Below are 27,642 nucleotides of genomic sequence, written 5' to 3' on the forward strand. Positions count from 1 at the left end.
CCTTCCCTGTGGATGGATGTCCATGGAGGACAGGATGGGGTGGAAACCCTTCCCTGTGGATGGATGTCCATGGAGAGCAGGATGGGATGGAAACCCTTCCCTGTGGATGGATGTCCATGGAGAGCAGGGTGGGATGGAAACCCTTCCCTGTGGATGGATGTCCATGGAGGACAGGATGGGGTGGAAACCCTTCCCTGTGGATGGATGTCCATGGAGGACAGGATGGGGTGGAAACCCTTCCCTGTGGATGTCCATGGAGAGCAGTGTGGGGTGGAAACCCTTCCCTGTGGATGGATGTCCATGGAGAACAGGATGGGATGGAAACCCTTCCCTGTGGATGGATGTCCATGGAGAGCAGGGTGGGATGGAAACCCTTCCCTGTGGATGGATGTCCATGGAGAACAGGATGGGATGGAAACCCTTCCCTGTGGATGGATGTCCATGGAGAGCAGGGTGGGATGGAAACCCTTCCCTGTGGATGGATGTCCATGGAGGACAGGATGGGATGGAAACCCTTCCCTGTGGATGGATGTCCATGGAGAGCAGTGTGGGGTGGAAACCCTTCCCTGTGGATGGATGTCCATGGAGAGCAGGGTGGGGTGGAAACCCTTCCCTGTGGATGTCCATGGAGAACAGGATGGGATGGAAACCCTTCCCTGTGGATGTCCATGGAGAGCAGGGTGGGGTGGAAACCCTTCCCTGTGGATGGATGTCCATGGAGGACAGGATGGGGTGGAAACCCTCCCCTGTGGATGTCCATGGAGAGCAGGATGGGATGGAAACCCTTCCCTGTGGATGGATGTCCATGGAGAGCAGGATGGGATGGAAACCCTTCCCTGTGGATGGATGTCCATGGAGAGCAGGGTGGGGTGAAAACCCTCCCTCCCCCAAAACTCAACTCATGTGTTAAATGTTAAATTACTCCAATTAATCTGTTGTGTTGCTATCATTTTTCCTTAATGATACGTTCATTCTAAAAAAAATAATGATTCTATTAAGATGGCTATTTCAACACACTGAAATTCACTTTTTAACCTGCGTGCTCCAAACTTTCTCACACTGCAGCTCGAGGAGTGCAGAATAAAATGAGATCTAAAGCAAAACCAGCTCTGAATCAGGTTAAATATCTCAATTTCCTTCATGCTGGAAGTTCAGCGTCCCCTTCCCACCCTGTCCTCCTTAACCTGCTGCTGCCTGGAGATAATCTCTGCCAGGCTTCCCTAGTTGCTGACACAGGAACCTGTGTGAGCACACTGAACTACTTCCTATTCTCCTTGAAAAGATTTAATAACCTACAACTTTCTTCCCTGCCCTACTTGGAGTCTATCGTTTGCTTCCCTCTCGTATCGAATCTGCTAAAATAAAATTTTATAGAGTGTCAATTCAACAAAGGCAAAACTATAAAGTCTGTTCTGACAGCTTCCTTTCTCCAAAAAATTTAATCAAAAAAGGAAAAAAAAAAATCCTTTGCCCTTGAGAAGATGAATTGAATAGCCTTAGGTATTCTATAGCTGTATTTATGAAAAGCTTTTGGACACTAGAAGTCTCTCCAGAAATGGGGAAAGTATTTTGCTCAGGTCATAAAACTCCTTTTTTCATTGCACAGAGAAAAATATGCTGCACTCCACTATGAAACATCAGCTGACCTCTGGGACAGGCACCAGCCCCATCCAGCCAGAGGGAAGGGGTGCCTATGGGATAACAACCCCAAAACACATAGAAAAAGTAACTGCTCCTCTAAACCTGAACAGATTTCTCTCCAGAAATACACAGTGCTCTGCCCAGACATTAACTAAAACTTTTTGTACCCAAACAATGTTATTAATATTTCATATTATTTATGGCAGCACCAAATCACAGGAAATAATACTAAAAATTGAAAGAATGTATCACTTTTCTACATAAAAATGTGAAATAAAGTAAAAATCATGTAAAAGTAATGAAAAGCTCCCTGGCTATAAATGAAAACAAAAGCAGCACTTTGAATAACTCCATGTATTTCCAATTTAATATTTTATACTGGAATGTTGCAGGAATTTTTTATTTTCCTCACTTTTATCCAAAACATTGTAGTTTGAGTTTAAAATTTTGTGGTTCAGAGTAGTGAGATAAACTTGTAATGAGCAAGATTCTGAGAGATTCATGCAGAACAGGTAATTTCACTTGGTTCAAGCCCCTCCCAGTCTGTGTGATGTCAAAAACTCAATTGACTTGTGTGTTACTATATAAAAACCTAAATAAAACCCCAAATCCTCTCAAATCTGGTTTAAAAATTATAACAAATATTAACATATTTTTCATCAGACAGTGAATTGCAAGGAACTCATTGCTGGTTTGCAGATAGTTTCATTTCAGCTGATTGAACAAATCCCTTTTTCTTGCTTGTGACAGAACTACTGGAGAATATTTATTTAAAATATACACCTGTGGTAATTTAGAGAAAAACCCAGTATTTTGGGAAAGATTTGGGTTTTGGATTTTTTTTTTAGGTAGAACAGGAAAAAAAATTAAAATTAAGTTAATGTTTAATAAGCTCCAGCCAACCAGAAGCTAACACAGATTAATATCAGTACTTTGAGTTTACATTATCCAATAGAAATTAAATTCAGAAATCAAGTTTCTGCATTGATAAGAGGTCTGCTCACCCTAAATTATCACTTTTTTTATTCTTTATGGAACTATGAATGTATTAGGTCCAAAATAATTTTTACAGAAGATAGTGACAAAAAATTAAAATCCCATGTAGCTCCTGATATTTTATACATTACAATAATATCAAGGCTCTGGTTATGATTGGCAAAGGCACAGAAAAACAGAGAGACACAAAATCATTTAGTCAGTCCTTGAGTTCAAAGGGATCAGAGAATAATTCTTAGAATGCAGATTGTTTAATGTTTACAAAATCAACACATCTGGCTCCTTCTTCTGCTGAGGTTCCTCCAAAAATTTAGTTCCTGTTTTTATTGAAATACTTAAGCACTGGAAAGAAACGGAGTTATTCAAGAGAAACTCCCTTTCCCCACTAAGATACACTGAATTTATTTCATTAAAGCCCCGCTTCAACCCATTATCTCAAAGTAGAAAATGCTAAATCATATTAGAGCTCCTGTTTAACAAAAGAAGAAACTTTTCTGGCTGTATTTAAAGGAAAAAAAAAAAGTTTGTCCCTGTATATAAAAGTATAGAAACATTTATTCCAAAAAAGAGGAACACACAAGAAACTTAAAGACTAATTTTCATATTTGTTAGAATTATAAATTATGTTGATTTTTTTTGGTGGAATAAATTCCTAACCCTTAAAACTCCAACAGATAAGAGTTAAAATAAAGAAGTTCAATTCTCTACCAGAATGCATTTGCTCAAGTGTAAAGCTAACAAATGCTAAAATTTTTGGCAACACGTCTGCATTTCTGAATCATTAGGTAGTCAAACTATTTTTTGATTTTGCTTGCATGATGTTGGATTAGAATAATCCATATAAATCAGTGGTTTTCCCTGCCTAGGAATGCCGTGTCTGATGGCAAAAGGAGGCACAGAAACACAGGGAGGTTCTGCAAGACCCAGCAGAGCTGAGCTGCCTTGGATGTGCAGCACTGGATTAGGATTGTTTACTCAGGGGACGAGCAAGGAGAATAAAGTCAAAGTAAACACAACACAGGCAAGGCATGCACAGCATTCCAGCCACCCTCTCCAGAGTGGGATCTTTCCGAGGGAAAACTCAGCCATGGATGGGCTGCCCAGGAGGGCTGGGAGCAGAGCAGGACCACGGTGGGACAAAGGAGAAGCCAGCCCCAGTCAAGGACTGAACTCCTGGAGACTTCCCTCCTGGAAACCCAAACATCCAGGCCAAAGTCCTCCAAGATGTGAAAGCATTTCTGGGCCACTGATACAGGTCCTGATGATGCCTCAGGTTTGAGCTTTTATATTTTCAGATTCTGTGCTGCTTTAGTGTCTAAGTCTAGGCTTCATATTAGGGGATGGTGAGCTCTCTTCACAGAGCAGGGAGACAACCAATTCCTTCTCCAGCTGGACACCAAGGACAAATGATCCAAATCTCAGCCCAGGAGCACAAACACTGTGGGCTGGAGAGAGAAAAACAAGCAGGGTGGGACTTCCTGGGCTGAAGCTGGAATGGGACAATGAACTCCAAGGTGCCAATGGAGCAGAACTGATCCCAGGGAGAGCCCCTGGGAGTGCTCGTGCATTTTGGGACCATTTTGGGCTGTGCTACCCAAGATGAATCCCTTGAGGCCTCTTGATAAATCCCTGCTTTATTCTTTAGCTCTGTCCAGCCTCTGTTCTAGGTCAGCATTCACAAGACATCACTGGTCTGAGAGCAGCAGGGCTGGCTGCCCAGCCAGGCCCGCTCAGCAGCAACTCCAGGCTCTTCCAAGTTGAGGCAGCAACAGTGGCAATATTATGGAATTATTTATACACTCACAGGCCTGTTTACTTCCCTTTTCAAATCATTCTGAGGCTGCTGGATGTAAAGGCTGTGATTAAGCAGCACTTTCTGGTTAATACTGTGTGAAAATATTCTTGATACTTGTGGCTTCAGCAAGGCTGCCAGGTGGGTTTTCCCATCAAGAGTCTCCAGCTCCCCTTCCCACCATATTGTGGATCCCAGGGCTGGAGCCCCTCTGCTCTGGAGCCAGGCTGGGAGAACTGGGAATGTTCCCCTGGAGAAGGGAAGGATCCAGGCAGAGCTCAGAGGCCCTGGCAGGGCCTGAAGGGCTCCAGGAGAGCTGGAGAGGGACTGGGGACAAGGGATGGAGGGACAGGAGCCAGGGAATGGCTCCCACTGCCAGAGGGCAGGGATGGGTGGGAGATTGGGAATTGGGAATTCCTGGCTGGGAGGGTGGGGAAGCCCTGGCACAGGTTCCTCCATGGCTGCCCCTGGATCCCTGGAAGTGCCCAAGGCCAGGCTGGATGACCCAAGCATGGAATGGGGTGGAATGGGATGAACTTTAAGCTCCCTTCCAAACCAAACCACTCCACGGTTCTCTGACCTGCTCCCCTCTGTTGAGGCAAACAATTTACACACACCCACAGCCCCCTGCTCCCCAGATTCCCCTAATTTTCACTACAGCCCTGACTAACCCTGCCCCAAAACCAGCTTTGCCTCATCCCCTTCCCTCCCTGCTGCCATCCACATCCCCCTTCACTGCTCCTGACCACCAACCCCTCTCCCCAGCCTCTGCTCTTCCGAGCGTTTCCCCATCGCTTCCTTCCTCCCCTGAGGTGATGCAGCAGCTTCAGTGAGAGCTCAGGATCCAGAGCCCTGCTCCCCATCCCCAAAACCACAGAGAGCAGCAGCAGTGAGAGCCCAGAGCCAGAGCCCTGCTCCCCATCCCCAAAACCACAGAGAGCAGCAGCAGGGAGAGCCCAGAGCCCTGCTCCCCATCCCCAAAACCACAGAGAGCAGCAGCAGTGAGAGCTCAGGAGCCAGAGCCCTGCTCCCCATCCCCAAAGCCACAGAGAGCAGCAGCAGGGAGAGCCCAGAGCCCTGCTCCCCATCCCCAAAACCACAGAGAGCAGCAGCAGTGAGAGCTCAGGAGCCAGAGCCCTGCTCCCCATCCCCAAAGCCACAGAGAGCAGCAGCAGGGAGAGCTCAGGAGCCAGAGCCCTGCTCCCCATCCCCAAAGCCACAGAGAGCAGCAGCAGGGAGAGCCCAGAGCCCTGCTCCCCATCCCCAAAACCACAGAGAGCAGCAGCAGTGAGAGCTCAGGAGCCAGAGCCCTGCTCCCCATCCCCAAAACCACAGAGAGCAGCAGCAGTGAGAGCCCAGAGCCAGAGCCCTGCTCCCCATCCCCAAAGCCACAGAGAGCAGCAGCAGTGAGAGCCCAGAGCCAGAGCCCTGCTCCCCATCCCCAAAACCACAGAGAGCAGCAGCAGTGAGAGCCCAGAGCCAGAGCCCTGCTCCCCATCCCCAAAACCACAGAGAGCAGCAGCAGGGAGAGCCCAGAGCCCTGCTCCCCATCCCCAAAGCCACAGAGAGCAGCAGCAAGGCTTATCCACAGGCTGCACCTTGCAGCTCCACCCAGCTCCCCCTCCCCTCAAGCAGCTTCACCATCCTGTGCAGAAAAATCAAAATATTTCAGCCCAGTGGATGCATTTCCTGAAGTTTGATGGGTTTTTTTGTGGGTGATAAACTTGCTGTCCCAAAATCATGCAGACAATTCACAGGACAACTCGGAGTTAGTAACTTGCCAGGAATGTCTATTGGGGCACAATAAAGTAGGTGAGTAAAGCACGAGTAAACAACACGACAGTCCTTGCAAATTGAGGATGGAATAATTACGGATTACACTGGACAGGATTAACGCAGAGATTAAAAAAAAACCAGTAATTATTTGGGAATTTTTGATTAATATCCAGGTTCACAGAACCTAATCCCAAAATCCCACCTGCTTGTGAAAACCTCTGAGCATAGGACAACCAACTCCCAACACTGGGACATTCAATAAAAACCTCTATAAAGAGCTTTCTTTCAAGACAACAACTGGAGATGCCTTAAAATATCCTCAATTTAAGGTTCACCATCAGCAGCAATTCAGTTTACATTCACCACCATTGTACTGAACATTCTCCTAATATTTACAAATTAATTTGTCTACTATCTACCAAAACACAAACTAAAAAGCATTTCATTTTTTCTATAATTGCACAAAAATATTCCAGACTCACATATACCATCAATGAATTCCACACAAAGTATTATAATTATTTGCAATAATTAACAAAAGCTGAATATTAACAGTTTTTACTGGTTTTTTTGAATGCAATAACATTAAAAATCAGAATTATCTACTTCCAACTGTTCATTTATGGAATAAGTGTGTCTCAGGCTGTTGTATCAAACCTGTAACATCAAAAAAAAAAAAACTGAATAAAGTTAAACTTAGTTTTATTTAGCATAGATCAATACTTGGAAAAAAGTTGATCAATTCTTTTTGATTCTTTGAAAATTAAAAAAAATTGTAACAACAGGCTCTCCAAAGTTTCTATATTCCTTCTCTGATAAAGCAGACTTATTAGTCTGATAATTATTACTTAGAGAAAAATGATGCTGCTCTTACACATGGCAATACTTTTACTGGCATGTATGTTCCTTTAAAATAAAAATGAAAATTAAAACTATTGTCTTGTTTTTCTGTTTATTTTTAAGTTCCAGGGACAAACTCCTAAATGCTACCTCCCCATGTGCCTGCAGATGCTTAGCAGGACTCTTCCATCAAAGGACCTGAGTTCCAGGAGATGCTGAAGAACTGATCCACAGCTGTGAAGTTTGCAGGGAAAGCAGCACGGGGAGAAGCCCAGGAACCCCCAGAGTTCTGGGAAGGAAGCTCCAGGTGGAAGGTGATCCCCAGGAAGCCACAGGGCAGCTGATCAAGGAGCTGCCCAACTTTGGGGGGAGCATGACTTTGTTACAAGTTTTGTTCCCCAAGACCTTTGTGAAGTTACAACTCATAAAAATTCAGATTTAGGGCTTGATCCAGCACCTAAGAAGTCGATAAATATTTCAGCAGTGAAAACAGAATAGACATTATTACTATATTTATTTTTTTTCCTTTGAAGATTTCATATCTACATTTTTACTAGGAGAGTCTCAATAGTAGAAACATTCGATAGCTATTTCCAAACATTAAAATCACCCACACCACAGTTTTTAATACCCAGCTTAATGCCTGAATTACCATATTTATCAAAGAAAAGTGGGATACAACAGCTCCATGATGTCCTGAGAGTAACACAACTTCCAGCAAAGCCCCAGCAGCACTGCAACGCTCCAGCCAGGGCACCCTGCACAGATGGACAAGTCATTTTTAGAAATGAATCACGCTGCAAATGATTTGGACTAATTTTAAAACAGAGGTGAGGAACCAATAGCCTCCAGCCCAGATATGGTTTGCTTCAGCTGGCCCACAGACACAGCCCTGCTTTATTACTTAATAACACCCAGGCAACTTCAAGGGGAGCCACGTGTGTTTTAAAAGGCTCCAACAACTCACAGATTTTCAAGGACATGGTCCTTAAATTCAAACATCATTCCCAAGTTTCAAGTATTACATGGAATTTTTGGGTTTGGGTTTTGGTTCATTTTATTGTCCATTCTGGCTACCCTGAGCTGGTGGGATGTCCCAGCTCTCAGTGTTTAAATGATCTTAGGAAAAAGCCAACAGTGCTCTGAGTCTGGACAACACAAGGGTTGTGCCAGAGGGATTTTGATACCTGCTCTGACACTTAGCCCTTATTCAGGACAAAACTTCCACTGCAAACCTTGAAGAGCCACAATCCCAAGCACAGATCCCAGAGTTTCCCAGTGCAAGGAAGCAGTGAGAGGAATTTCTGGAGGGAGGCACAGGCCACTGCTTGGCTGTGCTCCTTGCTGCAGCTCCAGGCTGGTCTGGGGCCAGAGAAGGTTCAGCTCCCACTGAGGTTTGCCTGCCACAACCAGGGGCTCCAAGGCCATCAGCACAAACAAACCCTTCCCCTGGGCTCCCAAACCCAGCAATCCCCTGGGAGTCATTTTAAAGTCATTTTAAACAGCACCTCCAAAAACCAAACCTTTCCTAGCATAGGATAAATGGGGAAAATTCATATTTTCTGAGCAAAATCACTGCTTTCAAAGGGATCTACTCCTTGAGAAACATGGGATGGGCCTTCCAGAAACAACTGAAAAACCAGAAAACTTTACAATATTTGCCATTCCAGGCAGGCACAGGAACAACAAGACAACACCACATTGCATCACCAACACATCCACCTCTGAAATCTGATCCAAGCTTCTTCCCCATAAAGATTACGAGGGAACAACGTTATCCCTCTCCTGCCCCCAAGCCCCTAAAAGACAAAAGGAAGTTCTGTTCTAAAAAACCAGCTCACTACAGATTCCTAACTACTTTGTTTCTTGAATCAATGATCTCATTTGTTCACTTTTGCAGTGTTTTCTTCCAAAAATAGCAGATACTAAAAAATTATTCTTATTTAGAGTTTGGATGAGAGGATACAGCATAATTTTTTTTCTTATGCTTCTCTTCTACACACAGTTAAAATCAATAAAATTTATCTCCTTAAATTGACAGTGTGCTTATGTTAAAAAAATTAAATAGATGCATAAAGCTTCATTGCATCAGTCTTAAAAGTAAAAAAAAAAAAAAATTCAATTAAATACATTAGGGACAAACACAACAAAAAATATAAGGCTATGTTTATTATTTTCATTATTTCTGGTGTTTTGGTTAGACTGAAGCTACAGCATCAGTCTTACCAAAACATATGAAATTTGTGCTCATTCTGGTGGGCCTAGTCACCTATGTACATATATATATAAGTATAAATAAATATAAATATACATGAGGTAGACATGTAAAAGCTTCAGGGATGAAGCCAAACCCAAACATTTAACGGATTTTGACCAAACCTTTAACTTGTCACAACAGATAATCCTAAATAAAATGATGGCAATGATCTACCAGAGCTTAAAACCCAAGTCTAAAACTGGCCAAGTGAAATTGAATTTCCATGATGGTTTTACAACCATCAGGCAGCATGAATGGAAAATTCTGACTATCTGGATTTCTGATATGTAGGCCCAGGTTGTAGCTGGCCAAATTTTCTCCTAACTTAGGCTGGGTTTGTTTCCTTTGGCAGTGGGGTACAAGGCAACATTATCTCGTGCCTTCCTTGATCCAAACGTTGGGAATATCAGCATTTGATCCAGCAGGATTTGTTGTGCAAACAATTGACAACTGTTCTGCTTCCCTCACTTGGGAATTTTCCTGAGCGAGGCCACGCCACTGATGCTGCAAATGAAGGGCCCTCATATTTCAGATGCTATTTACATTTCAGATTACTCAGACACCAAAATAATTCTGCATTTAATGCCACTGAAAATGTAGACTAAGCAAAAATTATGACAATATGTATATTTTTTTAGCCCAAGCTTCAATTTAACCTCATAGCAAAGTAATGAATTAATATATTGCTTCTATGAGTTTTGGTTATCAGATATTGTGGCAGGATGAGAATTTTTTAAATACTGCTCGCTTACTTTAAAACATTTTCTGGAAAATAAAAATATATAAAATAAACAGCGCATTGAATTTAACCAGAGTAATAAAAGAAAGAATAAAGGTTTGCTTAGAAACATAAAAAAGAATTTTCAAGCATTTTACCACTTCATTTTTAAGCACATTTAAAGCTCCTGAAACAGAATATTTCAGAAAAAAACCCAAAAAACCAAACTTCAAACAAACAAGAAATGTATCTTGGGCATCTCCAGCTCCTGCCTAAAGAACCAACAACTAAACCCACTGCAGGATTTGTTCCTCAGTCATTCCCATGGGAAGGATGGGAGGCAATGGAGATTTTGGGGCTGGGAACACCTGTCAGGCTGCAGATAAACCCAGATGACCAACTCATTTCACAGAGCTCTATGAATAGCCATGGCAGGGCTCTCGCTGATTCCTGCTGCCAGCCTGGAGCTGAGGGGCACAATGCAGATCCTGGGAGCCACAAGGAGCTTAAAGCAGCACTGGAAAGTTAAAAATCAGATGGTTTTTACTGCTTCTTGTAGACGCTCATTTATATATTTGTATATATGTGTATTTGCGTATGCAGATAAACCCATTTGCGTGTGTACTCATACACTTTTTAACATTGTAGTCCAAATGATTTGGACAAATTTTAAAATAGCACCAAGTCTGAACTCCCTTCTAGACAATTCATCTAGAAAATAGGAATTGCTATAATAAAGAACTTGAAATTCAAGAGAAGTCAGCACTTCTCAATTTCTTAACTGCTGCTTTTTGTTTTATTCCTTCTTTGTTTAGCTCCAGATAGGCAAAGAAAGATTAAAGCATCCTGAAAGCTCTTTCCAATGCTCTTCCAAAATTTCACCCCTAACACCAGCCTTGGTTCCTGTGCAGGCCCATTTGAAACTGATTGAGCAGTATTATTCCACCTAATAGTTCCAAAAATAAAAACAAGGAAAAGCCAATGAGAGCCTGTGGTTTCCAACGTTCAAGTAACCCTTTAAAAGAATAAGCAGGTCCTTAATGGCATAAGAGCATTAAAAAGGAAATAAATGTATCCTGTATCTTTTTATTTTTGAAAGCAATGGTAATTCTGATTTCCACTGGGACCGAACAAGAACCAACACAGGGACAACCAAACAAACCTAAACCCTGAGACAACCCAACAAGCCTGAAAGAACAAACAGAATTCCCCACTTTCCCAAAGTTTTGACAGGATTTTTGCAAAGGAAGCTCAGCCACTTTCAAAAATTTGTGTCCCTGGCCATGAACAGATGAGATTGAACTGCTTTGTGTACGTGGCCTCTTAAGCCCATAGAGAGACACTGGGACATTAGTGTCCTCCAGATGGGCACGGAGGGCTCCCACCTGGCCTGCTGCTTTCCACAGGGACCACTGGCTGCTGATCCATAAACTCATGGTGGACCTACAGACTGTATTCCAGCCACTGAGCTTCCACAAAGAAGGAATAACCATGAGAAATAGTAGGGGGGAAAAAAAAATAAATCCACTGAGAAAGTGAATGAAATAACCCAGCTGAATCCCAAGGCATTCCACCTTGGAGAGGCCTGTGACTGATGCCAGGATCTCCAGTGCTTTTGAACAAGGAGAAACACTGATCCCTCCACAGCCCAAGAATGAAATGACTCCAAGTTGTACAAGAAAAGTTCAATTATTGAAGGTATTGCATCATAAAGATTCTCCTCAAACATCCGCCTCCCTAATCCAAACAGAGACCAACTCGTGTGTCCACAAAGGAAGGAAGGCACAGCAGCAAACTCCACAGAAACATTATTAAAGTCAGGCCTAAACAGCATCTTTATGCTCAGCACAGCCATGGCAGGTCCTTGCTAATTCCAAGCTATCTGCCCTTAGAGCCACTGACCCAGAATACAGCAAAATAATTATTAATTTTGTCCCCAAAGATAAAGATCTGGAAAATCTGCAACAAGTTTTCCTAAAAGCAATCATCACCTGTAAATATCTTGATATCAGTAGCAAAAAGGTGCTTAGGAACCCCAAATAAAAGGAAACTGTGTTGCCTTTTAGTTACAGCTGTCGATAATGCACAATCTTTCCTAGAACAGGTTGAAACATTCAATTCCTTCGGTTCTTGGAAGGCTGTGACAGCAGCCAGAAGCCCCAAATTCGCCTGAGACCCCTTTGTGCTAAGCCTGCAGAAATGCAGGAATTGCCACCCAGAATCCCAGTCCCAGCAGTGCTTCCTTCAGAGGGCCCTTCCCACCCCAATCCCACAGCTCTCTCTCCAGCACAGACGTGGCTGCAGGACTGCAGGCCTATGGAAATGAAGGTCCATCAGTAATTTTATCTCTAGGATTTAAAGCAAGAAAAATCCCTGAATTATTCTGCCCAGCTTCAGAATCCTGTTCAATTTTACTGTATAGCCATATTAAACCAAACCATAGGTACTTTAAAGGCCAAAACACAAGGAGATGGTTAAATCCTTGTAATAATTACTGTATCACATCACTGTAGGATGTGGAAGTTGGGAGCAGAGCTGCAGCTCTACATACACGGGGAATGTAATCCTGCAGCCACTATAGGCTTCCATGTACAGAGGAAAGCAGATCAATGGGATCTCCGGCTGAGAAAAGCAGCACTGTCATGAAATAAAACCATGAAATTATGTCCTTCGCTCTTGGACAGGCTTTTGCTGTCCAACTCCTACCTGTAGTAAACTAAAAGGCAAATCACATGTTTAAATCATGGGTGTTTATACACAGATCTGCTGATTTTGGGGATTGTCACTGTTGAGATTTTTCCCCCACACGTTTAAACCCAAAGTTATTACAAGCAAAAATAAAACTAACAGCAAACTATCAGAAAGAACTACAGTTATGGCTGCTGCCTCCAATTCTCCATCACAACATTGTCCAGTATCAATCCAGCTCTGGTCTTCTCCTGTTCCTTACACCCCATCAAATTACAGCTCCCACAAACCCTTCCCAGCCCGACCCCAAAACTGCTGCTTCACGCCAGACACGTGGGTAGAAATTAGAAATGGGAGACAGCCCAGCATGTCAGGGGAGCTCTTTCTTGTGGGCATCCTTCAGCATGGGGCACAGTGACACACATTCTCTGCTGACCACCATTTAAACTGGGATGCCCCTCTGGAGCACACACTCATGGCCTACTCCGTGGTTCTGCACTCAGCACTTAATAAACCAAAAATAATAAGCCTAAAATAAACCAAAGCACTCCAACCGTCTTTTGGAAATTACAGAGGACATAATTAAGCCCCAGAAATAAGCAGACAACAGCAATTTCAATATAAACATCCTCCTTGTGTAGGGTACTTTCTCATTTCAACTCGGTGTTAATGCCCCAACTCTTACTTCTGGATCCTTGCAAACATCTAGAAGGCTTCTCCCAACATTTCCTCGAGCCCAGAATTTAGTTTGACATTTCAAGCCATTGCATTTTAACCCATTTCAGACGTTGGAACACGCAAGTTTCCCTCGAACCAGCAGAAAACATGGTCAGGTCAGTCCACCAGCAGCACCTGACCAACACCGTGAGCGGGGATGGAGACGCTTGGCCTTCCCAGCAGAAAGCCATGGAAAAACACATCCCGACATCTATATCCCAACAAACCATTGACCAAATATAGCCGGGCACCACCGATAACCAGGGGCTGCTACCAAACCACATCCCAACCCTGCAAACACCAAGTCCAGCTCCTGGACTGCCTATCCCTGGAAGTTGAGCTCGGGAAAGGGTCTTTGTACAAGTGGTCTTTGTACCTTCACCACCGCAGGGGTTTAATAACTCAAACAATAAGTCAAACAACGGCCTGGAACCTGGGGGGGGGCAACGCCGGGGCTGGGTGTTATCCCAGGAAAACAAGACTTTCGGGACTCGGCCGGGGCTCAGCACCCACCGCGCCACCCCGAACTTTGCCCGGCGCCCCCGCCACCATCACCCCCCTTCCCGTGCCGCTCCGGAGGGGCCCAAGGAGCATCCCCGGAGCATCCCCCGACAACAAAGCTGGGGCGGGGGGCGCCGGGAAGGGGCCCCGGGTGACAGGCGGTGCCCCCCGGGGCAAACGGGGGGTAACCGCGGGGTAAACAAACAGCCCCCCCCGCCCCGCCGCTCCCCCCGCACTCACCTCAGGGCCCCCGGGCGCGGGGAGGAAGGCGGAGACGCACACAAAGGGTAATAAAGGGGGAGGAGGAGGAGGGAGCGGCGCTCCGCGGGGCCGCCCCCAAGGGACGGGGGTGGGGGGGCGGTCTCGGTGTGTGTTTGAGGGGGGATGTGGAAGAAACTCCCCGGCGGGGCTGCGGCGGGGGCAGCGACTCGGGGCCCCCCGCCCCCGCCTCGGCGCGGCGCTGCTTGCTTCGCGTCCCTTCAGCGGCGCGAACAACCGGCCGTCCCGCCGCCGCCCCCCCCCGCGCTCCTCCTCATCGCCGCCGCCGCTGTCGGGAAGGAGGAGGAGGAGGAGGAGGAGGAGAAGGAGGAGGAGGAGGAGGAAGAGGAGGGCAGGCAGCAGCGGCGGCCGCCACCGCGCATGCGCCCCGGGGGAGCTCGGGAGGCCGCGGGGAGGAAAGGGGGGGGGAAACGGGGGGGTGGGGGGTGAGGGGGGGGGGGACGACGACTTCCCACAGCGCCGCGCGCGCCGCTCCCGGAAACGGATCCGGGATGGGGAGGAAGGAAGTGGATGAGGGGGGATGGAAATGGACGGGGAGGAAGTGACGGGAGCGGAGCGGAGGGGAGGGGAAGGGGGAAAGGGAAAGGGAGGGCAGCGGGCAGCGCGCGGTGACGTCAGGGGGGCGGCGCGCGCGCGGGCCGGTGGGAGCGCGCGTGCGCGGCGGGCCCCGCCCTCAGGTGGGGGGGGGGGGGAGAGGCGGGAAAGCGCCGTGAGGGCAGCGCGGGCAGGTGAGGGAGAGCCGGCCTCCGCCTCAAACTCAGCCACCGCCTCAGCCTCCGCCTCAGCCGGGCGGGACGTGCCCGAGCAGCGGAGGATGCGCCCCACCGCCCGCCCTTCATCCGCTCGGGCTCCGGCGTCTCTGAGGGAGCCGCGGTTACAGCCTGTGAGGAGGGAGCTGCGGGAGCGGTTTCTGAGGGGGATGAATGGCTGCTGGGGCGGGGGGAGGTCTTGGCTGCCCGGTGAGGGCTGAGGGGAGCGTGCGAGCGGTGGTGGCCGCCCTCGGGTGATGGAGGAGAGGCGGGACACGCCGTGAGGGGAGGACAGGTGAGGCCAGGACAGCACCCCAGGACAGCACCCCAGGACCCTCCAAGCCCTGTAGGGCCTCCCCCCATTTCCTCAGGGTCCTCCCAAAACCCGCCCTCAGCGCCCCCACAGCCTCTCATGGACCCTCCCAAGCTCTTTGAGGTATCTCCATTCCCTCATCAGGGTCGTCACGGACTCTCCCAGCCCCGAAAAATCAGACCTCCCACCTTCCCCATTCCCACAGCCCTTCCCCAGCTCCCTCATGGACACTCTCGCCCCCATCCCCATTCCTTTCCAGAGCATTCCCAGACCCTCCTAGCCCCCATAAATTCCTCACTCCAAATCCCTCAGGACCACCCCTAAACCCTTCCCAGGACCACTTCTAAGTCCCCCTCAAGACCTGTAATTCCTCTCCAAATCCCCCTTAGAGCCTCCCTCAGGCCCTCTTGAATCCCCCTCAGAACCCTCTCAAACTTCTCAATCCCATCATGATCCCCCTCAAGGACCCCCAATCCCTAAAGTTTTCCCCCCTGACCCCCTCTGAATCTACCCAAATCTCTTTAGAGACCCCCCCAATCCCCTTAGGACCCCTTCAGAGCCAGCTTGTCCAGAGAGATGCTGTGGTTAATGTTATAAACAAGGATGACCAGTTATTCCTGTAAAAACTTAACTGTTTGTCTTGATGTGTTCCCGTGTGCTTGTAGCTTGTTCCAGCTGCAGAAACATAAGGACATTATTTTAAACTGCCTAAAGCATCCTAAAGCCAGTGCTGTTTAGGAGATGTGTGTCAACATAGGTTTATCAGGAATAAATTTAAAATTATTTCAGTGTTTTTCAGCTGTTTTTCACTAGGGAGATGGACTGTTGCATCTTTATTAGTTAAGAACAGATGTTCATTACAGTACTTAAAAATGATCGACATCTAAGTACAGTTTCGGACTGGGATTGTTTGGAAATGCTTAATTAATGAAATGCTTATTTTCTCTTCTCCAAAGATGAAACATTCTGCAACAAACAAGCGAAAGTTGAAGGAGAGCAGTGCAGAAAGTGCTGAGAACATTTCCCAGGTCAGTAACACCTTTATTCATTACTTTCTTTTCACATTCTGGACCTTTTCCACCCTGTGCCATTGATATAATTTATCTTTTTTCCTAGGCCAGTTATAAAGCCTGGCAGATACAATTGTTAGGGCACTAAATAGCTTTTGTCCCTGTGTTTCAGCTTCCCACCTGTTGATTGCTTCAAGTGTTACTGTTATAATGCAGTAAAAAACTTAAAGGATGTTCTTGTACTTCTGCAACTCTTTGTGGCAACAGATTTGCCTAAATCTATTTTTGACCATTTAGGTTTTCTTATCTTCCAGTTTGTAGGGTGAGTCAGAACCCAGGTGACATTTTTAGCAACAGAACAGCAGCTGCCAAATCAGTTTTTAATTTGTTTTGGTTTTTTTAACCTTTATTCTCCTGTTTTCTCAAAGTTGCTGGTTAAAAACTGTAATGCATCTTGCAAGGAATTACCCCTGGATCAGTGATTTCCTATATGTTTTAATATCTTCTAATTGCTTTTTCTCCCTTATATAATATTTATACAATACTCTGCCTCCTGCAACTTTATTCTTACTTTCAAGACCATTCTATCCTTGGTAACAGTAAAAATGTATGTATTATAGAATATTTTCTAACACCACAAAAGCACCTAATTTGCTGTTATTTTATTGCTGGAGTTACATGATTGGTAAATTCTGGTGTTTGGAGCCCCAGACATTTTTCCTGCGCTGTGTTACATCCCTAGGTGCAAAAAATCTTACGTGAAAGATTCTGTCACCACTGTGCTGCTGGAAAACTGTTTGGGATGGAGCAGCAGTACAGGTGAGTGAGCAGGCTCTAGGATTCAGTGATTTCTAATTTAACTGCAGTGGTAAAATAGTTTGCTGAAGTCAGAACTTTCTGCCTCTCTGTTTTACTAAGTTATATAGGTTCACTTCCAACCCAGTGCTTCCAAAAGTTATTTGCCTCAGATTGTGTAGTTTTTATACAACTGTTGCCTGCTGGTTTTGTCAGGCTCTGAGTTTTGGATTTCTTGTCCTTGTTTCGCATCTCTCATTCATGAAGCACTTTTCTTTTTGATACTTTCAGTGCCAGTTCTAAGACTTTGTGTAATGGCCTGGCAGAGCAAGAAGTTACATTCTCTTGCTGTGATACTTTATTTCTACTTCAGATTTTCTCCTGTTTGTTGGTGAAATGTGCTAGAAGTAAATCCTAAAATTTCTGTGCCAACATCGTGTTTGTTGAAGTAGAGACCAATATTTAAACTTACTTCTGGAGCCATCCAGATGGGGAATTTAGGGTTAGGAAGAAGTGATTTAAGTGGGACAATAACACTGTAAAATAATCAGTACTGGGACAGATGCAGGTCAAATTCTGCAGTTGTATTTAAAAAACTAATTTTTCCAAGACTGACTTTATATAAGTGGAATCACCTGATGTGAGCACAAGTTTTCATTACAAGAGGGACAAAAACATTTATTAAAACAGTACATGCAGAGCTCACATAGGCATTTTATTGCTGTTGTGAGGAAATGTAGTTCTGTTATGTCAGTTTTACAAAACAAGCCTCCCCTGTTTATACTGGAATTCTGAAAAGCAATTTACAGGCTGTGTCCTACTCAATGTGCCACTGGTAGTGCATTATCCTGGAGGGAAAACACAGCTCTGATTTTTCCTTCCCAAGATGTGTCAGGGCTCTTGGCTGGGCCTGGCTCTCAAGCAGTGACCAAAGCCACACGTGTTGGCTGCAGCTGCTCCATGAGGACTCCCTCAGCCCTGCAGAAGTCAGTATCCCACATTTCCAAAAGCACATTATTGATGTGTAAGCATTTGGGAATTGCAGGTGTCAGAGGCTGCTGTAAGCACTTTAAATGTGCTTTGAGGTGATGAGTCTATCTGCAGGTAATTTAGAGCTGGTGAGGAACAGTGGTAGCACAGAAAGCAATCTATTTCTTAGAGAAAGAAATCATTCTTGAGGTCTGTCCTTTCATGGCAGAGAATTGCAGAACTTTATGAATTAGTGATACTCCCAACTTTTTCATGCTTTAATATTTTAAAATATTTTAAGAGCTCTGATCACTGAGCCCTTTGTACTTGATTGTATTACATTTTGCATGCCCTGGGTGTTGGCTCTCGCAGCAAGCCGAAGTGGATCGAGTTTTATTCTTTGAATTTTCCCTGGGTTTGGGGGATGTTGTCAGCTTTGAGGATTTCCGCCTGTTTCTGTTTTCACCACAGACATTTGCTGGAGGTGCTGAAGAGAACCACGGTGCACGGGGAGAGCAATTCCGCCCTCATCATCGGCCCCCGGGGATCCGGGAAAACTGCGGTAGGAGCAGCTCCTGGAGCTCCAGCAGAGCCTCACTGAGGTCCTGGGAGCCTTTGCAGCTCCGTTTTCAGCTCTGCCTGGTTTCACAGAGAATTGCTAATGGTTTGCATAGAAATTCAAAGCATTCCAGGACTTTCTGTGGAAATTCTGTTCAGGAACAGCATGGAGAAATCTGTTCCTATCACTTGTTTTGCAATTAAAGCTGTGCTCTGATTACTCTTTAATTAACCTGGTTTTAGGCCTAAAGATAATCCAAAAGCTCTAAAAGGAGTAGCCTGATGAGTGGGCTTCTCCAGAGCTGTGTGCATGCAGGGAATGGTCAGGAATATTGTTACTTGCCATGGAGCAGAATATTGTTTGGTGGTTATAGTTTATAAGTGTAGGTTTTGTGTTTTAAAGGAATTCCCCTTAGCTGAGGCACATGAGAGGATGACCTCTAACTTAAGTGTTTAATACTTCAACATTATTGAAACACTCAAGTCTTTAATGTTTACATTAAATGATGAAAATCTGTGGTCCTTTCAGACAGAATATAAGTTAGCAAAATCACCTGTGCAGAATGAATTATTTCTTGTTTATGTATCAAGTGAAAGATGCTGGAGTAAAAAAAATAATGTGTGTATATATTTATACCTGCACATAGATGGGAGGTTCAAATCCTTCTCTGAAGAAGCCAAAGCAAATAGTAAATTTTTAATTTTTAAATTTAACATTTCCACTTCTTACAGATACTTTAATACAAGTTTTTACTCATAACAAGTTCTTGATGGACAGCAAATTTGGGATTTTTATAAGCAGCAGTTGGTGTAATCATGTGCAGTTTTAATTTTGTCTTGCAGAAGAAAAGGATAAGTAGAGTTTCTTTTAAGATTTAAAGCAGAGAGTTTCTTTCTACAGCATCCAAAGAAGCCATGAAGCTGAATATGGCACCAACTCGAGTCAAATTCTCTCACATCTCAAATTCATAAAGCTTTTTGATTAAGGCAAAACCCACCAATATTACCCCAAAAAATAAGTGACTGAAATTCCAGAGTTGTTTTCCCTTCCCTCCCAGTTCATCAGAATGAACAAATGTAGCTGCCAGAGTCATGCTAGTGAATGCAAAGTTGTCATTTTAGTGTTTTAGTCTGAAACATGTTCCCTAACGAAACCTCACACACTTTCCTATCTTTTAATATCTGTAACTGCACTTTCCTTGCTGTTAAAAAATTAATCTTCTCACAGAAATTCTGTATTTTTTTCTTTCCTAGTTATTAAATCATGTCTTAAAAGACCTGAGGGAAATGAAACAAGTGAGAGAGAACCTGTTGGAAGTCCATCTGAATGGCAAGTAAAACATCATTGATCCAGGGTTCTGTTATACTCAGTTCTGTATTTTGTATGTACTGAGTGAAATTTTTGCTTTCAGCAATTTAGTCCAGCCTAAATTACAGACATGTTTGTCTGTGAGCTCCAAAGTGCCTCTCTTTGTATTTCTTTATATGGAGGGAACTTCTGTGCTCAGTGACAGAATTAAGTCACTTGTCATGTACAGAGCTCCTGCTCAGTCTGATATTAAAAAGGCAAAAAGCTCTGTAAGGCTGGGAAGGGAGAGAGCTGCTGGTTACGTTTCTGGTGGGAGTGAGGGACAACTGCCAGTTCTTCATGAGGAATCCTTTTCTTTCAGGCCTTCTGCAGACAAATGATAAAGTGGCCCTGAAGGAGATCACCAGACAGCTGCAGCTGGAAAATGTGGTTGGGGACAAAGTTTTTGTGAGTAACTTCACTCACCCCTCTAGAACCTTTCCTGGACACTTTCCTGGGCTTTGTGGGATGGAGCTTGCAGGAACTGCATGGGCTCCACACAGGGGCTGGGGTTCCCTTTGCTGATTGAGCAGTGCTGATGCATCCTTATTATTTTTTAAAAATACATCAACTTGTGCCTTTACAGGAGGGAAAAAGGGAAATCTGTTTTAATAAGCCTTAGAAAAAACAAACTTAAGTATTCCAAAGTTATTGCAAAGTATTAAGTATTAATAATATTCCTTAAGTATTTATTATTAATAGTATTCCAAAATATTCCAAACTTATTCCAAAGAAACTTGTTCAGAGGCATGGGGACTTTGGAAATGTTGTTTTTAACATTTCAAAACAAAGAATTAGCAAGTTGACAAATCAAAAAGCAGCATCTTTAATATATTATCAACCTTTTTTGGTCTATCCAAAAAGGAAGTCTATCCAGTCTTCCTAGAGCTCTCATTTTCCATGGAATTTCAATTAAACTATTTGCTGCTATTTGTCTTTTCCCACAAATAAACTGATTTACATTAGTTCTGAAGGCAGTCCTGAAGAGCATGACCAAAGTGCTTGAAAATGAATTTCCCTCATTGTCTATAACTCACATCCAGAGCTTAAATTGTCTTTTCTGCCCTCTTTGATAGGGCTTGTGGTCGTCAGTTCATTATTTCTCATCTCACAGCTGGAGTGCTGCAGGGTGGGAGAATTGTGTAACTGGACCGGGATGGGCACAGTCACTCAGTGATTTTTTCAGAAGTGTTTGATGCTTCCACCTGTTCAATAAAGTTGCCAGTTAAGCCCTGCACCCCGCTCCCTCTCAGTGGAGCATTTAGGTGGCACTTTTTCATGTGTGTGCCTGGAAAATGAGGATGCAACAGCTATTTCAGGAGGGCTGGAGCTGCCTGTGAGTTTAGCTGATTGCAGGCGTTCTCCTGATCACTGGTTTTTGCCTGTCTGAGGCAGTTTGGGGATTTCAGACTGGGAAAAAAGTGGATGAATGTAGAGTTATCCATCATTGTTCTTGTCCTGAGGAGTTTATGATTATACAGCATCAAGTACCATTGGACATTTTTGAAAGCAGACTTTTGGAAGGAGCTGGCCTCCAGTGCATGACTGAATTTGCTGTAATTAGACAATTCTGAGAATGACACTGCAAATCTATCCTGAAACTTCTTTATTCTCTGTCTAGGGCAGTTTTGCTGAGAACCTGGCCTTCCTTCTTGAAGCTCTGAGGAAAGGTAAACACTAAAAACCTCTGGTCTGAAGCTCTGGGTCACTTGACTGGAAAGTGGAGTTTTTATTCTATTTTACAGGTGGAATGAAGAAGCTTAGCCCAAGAAGGTGTCATGGTTACAAAATAATTAATACTGATTACTCTCTGATTATAGTATATACACCTGTTGTAACTTTTAAGGCTTGCACATGATGTTAGCTGTGAAGGACAGATCCTTTTATCCAGCTAGAATCTATTAAAAATGTTGTTTTTAAAATAAAATTGGCCAAGTCTGTCTTCTTTGCAGCCAGAAATGATGTTTGGCAGAATACTACAAAGCCTTCCCAATTTTTCCATGTATTTTCCTTTTTCCTGTTGGACCTGTAGAGAAAGGAGGGCTTAGTGAAAAGCTGAAAGAAAATCTGTGCATTTTTAAACCCCATTATTGAAGAAGGCTGTAGCAATGGAAGTCTAATGCTGAAGTTGCCCTGCTAACTCTCCACATTTCTCTCAGGAGACCGAACCAGCAGCTGCCCGATTTTGTTTGTCCTGGATGAATTTGATTTGTTTGTCCACCACAAGAATCAGACCCTGCTGTACAACCTCTTTGACATCTCCCAGTCTGCCCAGACCCCAGTGACAGTTATTGGGCTCACCTGCAGGCAGGTAAGAAATGGCATTTCCAGGTTTTTAGCTGTTTTAAAGTGACTTTTATCTTGGTTGGAATGACTTCTCCTTCCCTGGAACCTTAATTTCCTAAGGGACTTTTTTCAACTATTCATTTTTTCTAACTTTTGAACTGGGAAAGCGGATGTTAAAAAAAAACAAAACTGTGCTGACAGCAAATTGAAGATGCCCAAAGCCTTCAGGCTTGCTGCTAAAGGAGCAAACCAACATTTCTAAGAACACACATTCAATATTAGACTGTTAGACCATGGCTCACTCTTTGGAGGGTCTCCTGAATGTCTTGGTTGGCAGTTGGCAAGGACAGAATTGTAGTAACTGTGTTTAAATATCTTTTTTTTTTTTTTTTAGGAAACCACTTCAGTAGGCTGGTTTCTTAAAAAAGAAGAGAATTCTGAGTTCAGGATCCCTTTTTCTAGCAAGAATTCATTTTTGCTAGAAAATGAGTTCAGGATCCCTGTTCCATTTGCTGTGATTTTACAATGGCATTATGTTTTGTGGCCAGGTTGTGTGTACACTGTGAAGTAATTCCTGGGGAACACTGGAAACTTGATAAAAATGTTCCTGTTTTCACAATGGTGCTGGAGATAGTTGGGTTGTGACAGGAAGAAGAATTAAAATCTCTTATCAAAGCCTGATTCTGGGTTTGACTGGGATTAGCTGGGAAAATTTCTGGAAGTTAATAGAAAAGTTAATTGTTGATTTAATAAATTACAATCTTTTCTTTTGCGTCATCACTGTCCTGAGTCTGGTGTGCTTCTCACCCATTATTTAGAAGCTTTTTGGAATGTAATTCAGGATGTGTCTCCAAAGTGAGGGGTTTTGTTTTGGTCATTGTTTCTGAGGGTTTTTTTTTGGCTTTTAAGTATTTTTGGGGATTTTTAAGCTGTATTCTCTCAGGCTGACAGAAAGCACGTGTCCTGTCAGCTGCTTGTCCAGAGCCCTGCCAGGCTGCAAGGTTTGATTCAGCCTTAAGTAGCTGAAATATTTCCATAATCTATGGAGACATTTTGCTGGGTTTCCTAGCAACAAATGATCCTGTGTGACGTGGAGCACCACGTGGGCTGGGATGCTTGGTGCCATTGCAAGGCACATCAATTAAAATCATCAGCAAAGGGCTTGTTACAACATTTAACTTATGCTGCAACATTTTAAGCCTGAGAATGCAATAATTCTTTCTTTTTTCAGCTCACTTCAGTGATTTGTCTGTGCTGTAGCAAAGAAAACACCAAATTCATCTGCTTTTTTAATTACTGTTTTTCCTTTTTTTTTTTTTTTTCCCATCAAGGATATCCTGGAGCTCCTGGAGAAGAGAGTAAAGTCAAGGTTCTCCCACAGACAGATATATTTGATGAATTCCTTTGATTTTAAACAATACATTAAGATATTTAAGAAACAGCTTTCTCTTCCTGATGAATTTCCTGATGAATCTTTTGCACAAAAATGGAATAATAATGTTCAGGTATTTAAAGCATTTTATACTTGATTCTAGTAAAAATTCTAAAGTGAGAGCAGTGTAAAGCTGGTTTACTGTATACACATATCCTTTACCAGTAAAAGTGTAAAGCTTTTTCCTAAGATTGGCATTTCCTTTCACTGGCTGAGTGTGATATGGAATAAATTAAATTATTATAGAGAATCTTTGCTCATTGAAGTCTGGAGGTAAAATTGTCACAGGAAATACCAGTAAGTTGAGGTTGGACATGAAAATTGTATTGTCAGGTGTAAGCCGAGCTCTTAAAAAATATATTTACCTGTTATTTTTCCAGGTGAGTATGAAATGATTAAAAGTGAGTATGAGATGGTTAAAATATCACTTTCTTGTGTCTTGCAGCATCTCTCAGAGGATAAAACCGTGCAGAATGTGCTGCAGAACCTCTTCCACCACACCAAAGACCTGCGCTCGCTGCATCTGCTCCTGGTGTGTATTTGGGTATCTGTGAAGCACCTCCTTGCAGTAACTCATGAGCAGCTCTCGTGGTTTTGAGCCCATTTAGCTGAGCTTTGCCTGAACAGAATTTAATTAAACTTCAGCCAGTGCTGGCTCCTTGCAGGCTGGGTCAGCCTGTGCTGTGTCAGTGAGTGGGGTAACTCCAGTTCTGCAGCAGTTACCTGTGAGCATGGGCTGTTCAATTCAGATGGGGCTGAGCTTTTGCTATTCCACTTTCTCCAAGCTTTTCCATTTCTAAATCAAAACTGGAGGTGAAACCCTTCGAAACTACTTTTTCCTTTCTGAGATTCATTTTGGTTCCTGGTGAATCCTGACACCCCATACTGAAACCTGTTTTTTCTGCTTGAACTTCCATCGCCACACAGGAGCTGCAGCTCTCTTGGAGGCTCTTTTTTAAATTTAAGCTGCCTCCCTAATTCTGCTTTTGAACACAGCTCATATAGATGCACTGACACTTTTACAGAGGATAAATAACAGTTATTTAACTATCCTAAACTATCCCTGTGCTTGTGTCAGTGTGAAAAGCCCCCCGGCTGTCCCTGCCCTGGGCTGTTGTGCCAACCCAGATGTGTGACCTGCTCTGGGCTGGGCTGGGCTGGCTGCAGTGCTCCCAGCTCCTCCTGCAGTGCTCAGAGCCACCCTGAGCGCCAGAGCAGAGCCCTCCTTGGTGGTGCTCTGGGCACTGGAGGTGGTTACAGGATTGCAGATTATTCCTAGAGCAGGGAATTCCCAAGTCTGTCCCTGTGGCTGTACTGGAGGCCAGCAAAGGAGCTGATGGCAGCCAAGAGCCTCCCTGAGAGCAGGAAAGAGCTGTAGCTCAGCTTTCCCATTGTTCTCTGCAGCATGTGCCGAGTTCTTCCTTTCCAAAGAGACCTTTTGTTCTGAAGTCAACTTCCCAATAAAAGCACATAAAACAGATTTGGAGGGATGAGTGAGGAGCTCCTGGACAAAGTGAGGAGAAGAGAAGATTCTGGGGAGATCTTAGAGTCCTTGCAAGGCCTGAAGGGGCTCTAGGAGAGCTGGAGAGGGACTGGGACAAGCGATGGAGGGACAGGACACAGGGAACGGCTCCCACTGCCAGGGGGCAGGGATGGATGGGATGTTGGGAATTGGGAATTCCTGGCTGGGAGGGTGGGAAGAGGCTGGCACAGGGTGCCCAGAGCAGCTGTGGCTGTCCTGGATCGCTGGCAGTGCCCAAGGGCAGGCTGGACGGGGCCTGGGACAGTGGAAGGTGTCCCTGGGTACAAGAGCAGGTGCAGAACAGCTCTAAGTCATTCCTGCAGCAGCCTCCGAGGTGCTCATCCATTGCCAGGGATACAAACAGGTTCATGAGGATTCATCTCCTGGAATCAGGAGGCTTTAAGGTTTTAAGCCTGGAAAACCTTCCTGGCAGGATGACATTGAAGTGCCAGCTCTTTGCAAGGTTTTCCGTGTGAAGCTGCTGTGTGGGGGGTTTGTCCATGGCTGTTGCAGGGCTCCTCAGGGAGCCGTGTCCATTCCAGAGGAGTGGGGTGAGCTGTGTGTGTGTTGCAGATGCTGGCTGGCAGCGCAGTGACCGTGCACCACCCCCTGCTCACGGCTGCAGACCTGCAGGAGGCCAGCAGGCAGCACAGCACCGACTCCAAGGCCAACATTGTCCATGGTAAAGCCCAGCTCCTTCCCACGACTCTTCTGGAAGCAGGGGAGGTGTCAAGTCCCTCCCTGGAATTGTCCAGCTGGAAGAGATGATGTGCAGGGAGTGCTCCCTGTGGCATTGCCCATGGAGCCTGCTCTGAGTCACACCTGCCCGTGGGTCCGACAGTGCCAACTTGGATACTTCCAGTTCTTTTTGGTGGGAACAGCCCAATCCTGAACATTTCTGCTTCAAATACACAGCAAACAGATGTTCTCAAGCTGCACCAAGGGAAATAGAGGCTGGATATCAGGAAAAAGTTTTTCATGGAAAGAGTGATAAAGTTCTGGAATGGCTGCCCGGGGAGGTGGTGGAGTCCCCATCCCTGGATGTGTTTAACAAAGCCTGGATGTGGCACCGGGTGCCAGGGTCTGGGTGAGGTGTTGGGACTGAACTCGATGACCCTGAAGGTCTCTTCCAGCCCGGTGATGCTGTGAATTCTGCAAGACTTCAGATTCTGGGATTTCTTTACATAATAAAGATACAGAACACCAATGCGTGAGGCACAGAGCATGTAAAGACAGAGGAATAAACAGTGAAGTGCCTGTGTTTGTGATGTGTGCAAAGGAAACACCCGGGATTCTTGTCTTTCCCTGCAGGTTTGTCTGTGCTGGAAATCTGCCTCATCATAGCCATGAAACACCTGAATGAGGTCTACGATGGAGAACCATTCAACTTCCAGATGGTTTACAATGGTGAGAGCAATGCCTGAGCTTCACAAACCCCACACCACAGCCTTCCTTCTAAGTGCCCTTTTCTTCTCTTACTGCTGCAGAATTCCAGAAGTTCATCCAGAGGAAGGCACATTCGATGTACAACTTTGAGAAGCCAGTTGTCATGAAGGTGAGCCTGAAACGCTTTTTCTTTTTGAGTTGTAAAATACTTTGGTTTTAGTTCCAGAGCACAGACCAGGGTGGTCAGACTCAGCCCTAGAAGGGAGTGGGTGTTTGGGGAGGAATGTTCCCTTGCACTGCCCCTTTGCCTCCCCAGGCCTTTGAGCACCTGCTGCAGCTGGAGCTGGTGAAGCCGCTGGAGCGGCCGTCGGTGCGGGCGCAGCGCGAGTATCTGCTGATGAAGCTGCTGCTGGACAGCAGCCAGATCATGGAGGCCCTGCAGGTGTACCCCAACTGCCCCACCGATGTCAAGCAGTGGGCAGCCTCCTCCCTCAGCTGGCTCTGAGCTCCATCCCTGTTGGAATGCTGCGAGCTCCACCACAGGGAATGTTTACCCCAGGAAGGTACTTTCTGTGCTGATCCGTTTGGGGTTTTCTGGGCAGAATGATGCTGCTGTTCCCTTTCAGGACTGTGCCTCACTCACACGCCCAGGTGCTTTAGCTCAGCTCAGTGCCAACTCCTGTTCTCACACTCAGTTCCCACCTGGACAAATCCAAGCTCTGGAGTTTCTCCCTGTGGCTGAGGGCTCTGGATCCTGGCTCAGGCCATGCTGCCCTCCTGTCTCCCTTCTAGAACCCCATCAGGTCACAACCACACTGCACTTTTCCATCTCAAATCTGACTTGACAGCAAATTTACCCAATTAAATCTTTAATCACAACTGAATTTACTCCATTAGATATTTCACCCAACAGGCTTCAGCCACAAGGGCTATTTTGTGCCAAGTACAAGGTAACATCTTTCCATACACAATGTTTTGGAGCAAAGCTCAAGAGTTTGGCTCAAGAGCTGCTGTAGGCCCAGCCCCACATGTTTACTTTAAAATAAAGTTTTCGAGGAAGCATTTGCAA

At 45.0% G+C, this 27,642-nt stretch overlaps 2 protein-coding genes across 4 annotated transcripts in view; one reads left to right on the plus strand and one right to left on the minus strand.

The window, feature by feature from the left end:
• The window catches only part of MBD5 (methyl-CpG binding domain protein 5), a 121,162-nt gene extending 106,727 nt beyond the window's left edge, over positions 1 to 14,435 (minus strand). For both annotated transcript variants that reach the window (XM_085584089.1, XM_085584088.1), the window contains exon 1: positions 14,167 to 14,435. The gene's annotated coding sequence lies outside the window, so the exon portion shown is untranslated. The remainder of the gene's footprint in view (positions 1 to 14,166) is intronic.
• A 449-nt stretch (positions 14,436 to 14,884) lies between these two features.
• Positions 14,885 to 27,642, plus strand: ORC4 (origin recognition complex subunit 4). 2 transcript variants are annotated; one of them, XM_021541487.3, is made up of 14 exons: positions 14,885 to 15,249; positions 16,224 to 16,295; positions 17,020 to 17,096; positions 18,513 to 18,603; positions 19,854 to 19,929; positions 20,270 to 20,355; positions 21,569 to 21,617; positions 22,107 to 22,258; positions 23,565 to 23,738; positions 24,111 to 24,197; positions 25,761 to 25,869; positions 26,499 to 26,594; positions 26,675 to 26,742; positions 26,890 to 27,642. In XM_021541487.3, the coding sequence occupies exons 2-14, from the start codon at positions 16,224 to 16,226 to the stop codon at positions 27,076 to 27,078; spliced, it is 1,326 nt and encodes a 441-aa protein (XP_021397162.1). In that variant the 5' UTR covers positions 14,885 to 15,249; the 3' UTR covers positions 27,079 to 27,642. The 2 variants fall into 2 exon arrangements, with proteins under 2 accessions (XP_021397162.1, XP_077641020.1); XM_077784894.2 differs by having other exon boundaries at positions 14,885 to 15,088.

This window comes from Lonchura striata, chromosome 7 (genome assembly GCF_050655825.1).
Source record: "Lonchura striata isolate lonStrDom1 chromosome 7, ASM5065582v1, whole genome shotgun sequence".
NCBI classification, from domain to species: domain Eukaryota; kingdom Metazoa; phylum Chordata; class Aves; order Passeriformes; family Estrildidae; genus Lonchura; species Lonchura striata.